The sequence below is a fragment of the Triticum dicoccoides genome, chromosome 6A (assembly GCF_002162155.2).
Source record: "Triticum dicoccoides isolate Atlit2015 ecotype Zavitan chromosome 6A, WEW_v2.0, whole genome shotgun sequence".
Lineage (NCBI taxonomy): Eukaryota > Viridiplantae > Streptophyta > Magnoliopsida > Poales > Poaceae > Triticum > Triticum dicoccoides.
Window position 1 is genome coordinate 605,234,502 of NC_041390.1, and position 3,644 is coordinate 605,238,145.

At 53.6% G+C, this 3,644-nt stretch overlaps 1 protein-coding gene across 1 annotated transcript; it reads right to left on the minus strand.

Annotated features, from left to right (window-relative positions):
* Positions 1–2,892: 2,892 nt before the first annotated feature.
* LOC119314524 lies at positions 2,893–3,644 on the minus strand. The gene has a single exon (XM_037589232.1). The coding sequence runs from the start codon at positions 3,575–3,577 to the stop codon at positions 3,125–3,127; it is 453 nt and encodes a 150-aa protein (XP_037445129.1). The 5' UTR covers positions 3,578–3,644; the 3' UTR covers positions 2,893–3,124.

Below are 3,644 nucleotides of genomic sequence, written 5' to 3' on the forward strand. Positions count from 1 at the left end.
GGTTTGGGCGGCGCCAGATCGAAGGGGGTGGAAGGAGGAGGACGTGAGGGGAGTTGGTCGGGCGATGGTGGGGAAGGAGGCAGGGGCGGTGGCGCTAGGGGCGAGAGGAAGAGGAGAAGGAGGCCGGGCGGCGGCATGGATGGAGGCAGGGGCGGCGGCGCTAGGGGAGAGAGGAAGAGGAGAGGAGGCGCGCGGGATGGGAGGGGAATGAGCGAGAGAGGGAGAGGATGCCCTCGGGAGGGGAGAGGAGGAGGTTAGGGTTCACCACGGGAGCCGGCCCTTTTATACCATCTGTGAGCGAAATGACGAAAATGCTCCCGGCAGGGCAGGCTATTTACGCGCGGTGGCACGAAACGGGAGTAACTATTCATTCCAGCAGTAACTTTTTTTTGATCCGATGGCCGAGGTCTTCCACGCGGTCGATCCGACGGCCCAAGATCCATCAAGCAACCAGATCCGACGGCCAGGAACTCCAAATCACTGAGGAGCCGGGAGGGTTACTCGATCCCTTATTTCTCGATTGCCTGCCCGGTCAAGTGTCACCGAACTTGTCCAGGTTCCGTGACTTGGAATAATTCCAGGTGGAGTGACTGTGCAGTGACTCGATTGTGCCCTGGCACTCGGGCAAGAGTGTCCCTGGAGCGAGTGTCGTGTCTGTGGCAAGAGAGACCTACCTTTCTTCGGAAGCGGCAAGTCCAACTATGCCTCCGACCGAGTCCGGCCTCCGACGGAGCTCGGCGCGATCGGTCATCCGTTCTGTTGACCTGCTCGACCGTCGTTGACGCTGACGCTCCAGAGCCTCTTTTGGTCAACAAATGCCCGTCGAATAGTTGACGAGTTTGTTGTGGGTCGTTGTAGTGCCAAAAAGCAACTACGCAGATATTCAACAAGTTCGTTAATTAAACTAGTAGTAGTACTAGTATATTCACTCTCAGCAACTCCACTTGTGAGGTAGCTGTTTCAACGTTTGGAAAGGGCACTAATATTTTTTGCACGATGAGAAATAGGAGCAAACTTTGGTATCGGCTTCCACAACTAACAAGAAGCTCACCCGCAAAAGAAGAAGAAGAAGAAGAAGAAACCCTAACAAGAAGCTGGCCAGCTGCGCGCGCCCACCATTCTCCCAACATCATCTTCTTGTGCAAGTTCAAGAGTTGGAGCCTTGGACCCAGGAAGAACGAAAATATGACGGGAGCAAGCGACAGCGAGACGCCACCGAGGAGCTTATCCAAAATCGAAAGAGAGGCGCGAGTCCACACTCCAGAAACAGAAACAGAAACGAAAGCAGAAAGTTGCTGCGGCAAACAAATCATCCATGGATGGATAACCTAATTCAGTGGCGGCGCCGCTAGCTCTGGGTCGGTACATTGCCTCCGGCGCATGGCTTTTACCGACGGTTTACCGATCAACGGCGGAGCTATGTTGGGGCCGTGGCCCCCCCAGCTTTGGAGAAAACCCTGAAGAATTTTTTTAAGGGCTAAGATGAGGTGAAAATTAGCCTTTTGCCCCCCTAGCTCTTTGTTATTTACGTTTCACCCCCAATGGTTTTGGTCTAGCTCCGCCACTGTTACCGATTCTGAACTTTTTTCCCCGGCCGGCCTACCGGTCGCCCTCGCGTCCTACCTGGACACTGGAAAATTGCAGTATGTAGCCATGGATTGCCTGCCCGGGTAGGTGCCACTGAACCTCTCCAGGTTCCGTGCCAGGCAGATCTTCCAGCCCGGGACTGCACTGAACCGATCATATGCCCTGGTGCGCGGGCAAGAGAGTTCCTTCCGGTCGCGTCAGTGGCATTTGTGCGTCCGCGCGCGCGACCGAGCCCGGCGTCTGAAAGTGCTCAGCGCGGGCATGTTGGCGACGCTGACGTTTCATAATTTCTGGCTAGTAAATGGATATTTGACGAGTTCGTTAGAACGTACTCCCTTCGTTTTTATTTAGTTCGCATATTAGCTTTGGTCAAAGTCAAGCTTTGTAAACTTTGACTAAGTTTATAAACAAAAATATTAACATATACAATAAATAATCAATACCACTAGATTCATTATTGAATGTACTTTCACATCATATAGATTTGTTATGGTAAATATTTATATTTTTTTTTCTATAAACTTGATCAAACTTTGCAAAGTTTGACTTCGGTCAAACCTAATATGCAGACTAAATAAAAACAGAGGGAGTACCACCAACTCGTAATAAGATATTCAACTAGTACTTTATTCCACCATGAGCGAGCCCACTTGGTTTGTTTGCTTAGCAGCTACTACATGCCCAACGCATCCAGTGTAGAGTACGTACGCACACACAGACAAACGGTTCTCAACAGAAGATCCAAGTGCTTTGTATGATCAGTAATCGGCTCGTTGAGCAAAAGAAACACCGTATTTGATAGGGAGATGAGATGGGAACCAACTTATGCCAAGCAACTCATTACCGGCGAAGAAACGGAAGTATCGCCTTCCACACTAAACAAGAAGTGTCCACAATCATCTTCTTGCGCAAGTTCAGGAGTTCGAGGGGGAATCCCAACCGCTACGCCGTCCGTCCCGCCAACAGTAAAATATCACGAATAGGAACGTAGGAAGAAGAAATATCTCAGTTCATTCATCGATTCTATCTTGAAAATTCTACACAAATCTCGTCAGAACCGCCCCGTGCGTGCTTGGCCTCGCCTGATCCGTTCGGCCGGGGCACGCACGGGTACGGCGTGACGGGAGCAGGCGACGGCGAGACGCCACTGATCTCTTTGCAGAGCTTATCCGAAACCGAAACAGGGGCGAGATGAATCCACACTCCAGAAACAGAAACAGAAGCAGAAAATTGTCGCGGCAAACAAATCATCAAAAGACGGATAAGCCTCCCGTCACGGGTCAAAGATGAGATGCATGCACCATGTGTCCCAATCTGTAACTCAAGTAGTATATCCAAAACCAAGGGCGTTCATTTTACACCACGGAGAGCAGAGGACGAGCTCACTGTATGTACAGATTACAGAAGAGAGGAGGAAGAGGCTCACTCCACCTACTGCTACGGGCTAGCTAAACTGACCAGGCCGGAGTCAAATTGGGTCAAAACTCAAAAGCATCTAACTGTAGTATCTTGCTATGGCATGTCGACGTTGATTTGTTTACTGGCAGTTGTCGCTGGGACGCTCGCCGGCCACGGAGACGGCGGAGAGCCGGCTCGGCCTGGGGCGGAACCCGCCCGCGCGCCTCCGGTGCTGTGCGGCGGGGGACGGCGCGAGCGCTCTGCGGGCACACTGCCCGCTGTCCATGCGCTTCGAGCCCAGACTGCAGGCGCTGCGGACGGACGGCGGGGAGGCGGGCTTGCTGCTCCCGGCGGGGGCCCCCTCCTGCTTGCGCTCCTTGTGGAGGCTGCAACGGAACGAGCCCGGGTGGTTCGTCGAGGAGCACATGCAGGACCGCCGGCTCCTGGTGGATGACGGGGAGGAGACGCTGACGGACTTGCCCGGCGAGCGGGTGGCGCCGTTGGCGAGCTTGACGCGGGTGGGCGAGGCGGAGCGGTAGGTGGGTATGGAGAGCACCGGGCCGCTGGGTCGACTTGTGGTTGCTGTCGCCATGAGAGAGAGAGAGAGAGATCGAGGAGCGCGAGCAGTTGGAATCGGGTGCGTGGAGGAGATGGAATCG

Bases quoted from the DNA above. Each gene is read 5' to 3' on its own strand.
- LOC119314524 (XM_037589232.1), bottom strand. From the start codon at position 3,577: ATGGCGACAGCAACCACAAGTCGACCCAGCGGCCCGGTGCTCTCCATA.